The sequence below is a fragment of the Buceros rhinoceros genome, unplaced genomic scaffold, assembly GCF_000710305.1.
Source record: "Buceros rhinoceros silvestris isolate BGI_N320 unplaced genomic scaffold, ASM71030v1 scaffold15710, whole genome shotgun sequence".
In the NCBI taxonomy this organism is placed as follows: Eukaryota; Metazoa; Chordata; class Aves; order Bucerotiformes; family Bucerotidae; genus Buceros; species Buceros rhinoceros.
Window position 1 is genome coordinate 1 of NW_010391420.1, and position 1,429 is coordinate 1,429.

Sequence of the window (1,429 nt, forward strand, 5' to 3'; positions counted from 1 at the left end):
TCCGCGGGGAGGGGTCCATCCCCTTTAGGGTGATGTTCATGGGCGCTGTCTTAATCTGCTGCATCCCTCCTGCTCCCCACCTTCTGGCCACCCTCGGTCGCAGTCCTGCCAAAACTCTTTGAGCGAGTAAAGCCGAAAAAGTCTGTTTTTCCCCAGCTGGGATGGGCATGTGTTTCAAAGGGGTAAACAGTGCCTGTGTCCCAGCACGGCGAGGTTTGCTGCAGTCCGGTCCTGGGAGAGCCTGTAAATGCCTTATAACAGTTTCTGGTGCTCTGTGCTAAAAGCAGCATCCTGCCGTCGCCGCTGTCAGCTCCTCAGTTTATGCTTGGCTGCCTCAGTTTGTGCCTGGCTTTGGCTCTTTAACTTAGGACTGTGTTTTTAGGCAGATTTTAGAATCAGCTGTTTCTTGCTCGTCCCTCATCTTCCATTTCTGCCTCTTACAAAAAGCCCCAAAGCAGCTGGTGGCAGTGCGAGGTCTGAGCTGCTTCCTGCCATGGGCCGCTCACTTGCATGAGGTTGGTTCTACTTTATTTTACTTTTTTTTTTTCTGTGTAAGATAAAGCCACTGACCCAAGTACCCCTGAGGAAAACTGGGAATGCGTCCAGCGGTTCTGTGACCAGGTGAACGCCGACACAGAAGGGTAAGGCAGACAGACAGCTCTTTGTGTTCACTCTGGGCTGTGTCTGGCTCTGAGCCTCTCTCATGGCTGGCGGGGAACGGGACCTGTAAGCTGCCGTGGGTGGGGGCAGCAGGGAGTGGTCGCTGGGCTCTGCCACTCCTGAGCATGTGAATGAGCTGCAAAGAGGTGCGTGCCAGCATGGTGCAGGGTGATGCCAAGGAGTGGGCTCTGACATCCAGTGCTGCAGCCTGCGAGGCAGCAGGTCCTACCGGCTGTGCCCTTGACAGGCTCTTGGGAGGGTGACCCAGGATTCCTGCCATGGGGTTCTGCAGGGAGCCCTGCGTGAGCTCAGCCTCCACTTTTCCTTTCAGAGCCTGTAGCCAGGCACTGTTTCCCCCAGCAGCGTGTGTGCCCAGGAGCAGGCAGGGGGCCAGCTCGGGCTCTACATCAGCGCTCCTGCGACTGCAGCGAGCCAGTGCTCCTGGCCCCAGTCCAGGGAGAGCCCACAGTTCTCCCAGCTGGCTCCCTCCCAGGGGACAGCCTCTGGGCACAGCTGGAGGATGGCGCCAGGGTTGCACAAGTCATCCCCCACCTCTGAAAAACAGTGAATCTGGCAGTTGCTCTTCTCTGCAGGGCAAAACCATCAGCATTTGCTTTTTCTTGGGAACTTTGTGTGTTATCTATCTGACTTGCTTCTGCTGCTCCCCAGCCCATCGCTTGCACTGAGGCTGCTGGCACACAAAATCCAGTCCCCACAGGAGATGGCAGCTCTCCATGCTCTCACGGTAAGTGCTTTCATCTGCCTGCAG

At 56.7% G+C, this 1,429-nt stretch overlaps 1 protein-coding gene across 1 annotated transcript in view; it reads left to right on the top strand.

The window, feature by feature from the left end:
• Positions 1–556: 556 nt before the first annotated feature.
• Positions 557–1,429, top strand: part of GGA2 (golgi-associated, gamma adaptin ear containing, ARF binding protein 2) — a gene marked incomplete at its 5' end in the record, with an annotated part of 11,670 nt that continues 10,797 nt past the window's right edge. Inside the window, 2 exons of the mRNA XM_010141700.1 lie at positions 557–641; positions 1,330–1,405. Coding sequence (XP_010140002.1) covers positions 557–641; positions 1,330–1,405 — 161 coding nt within the window. The remainder of the gene's footprint in view (positions 642–1,329; positions 1,406–1,429) is intronic.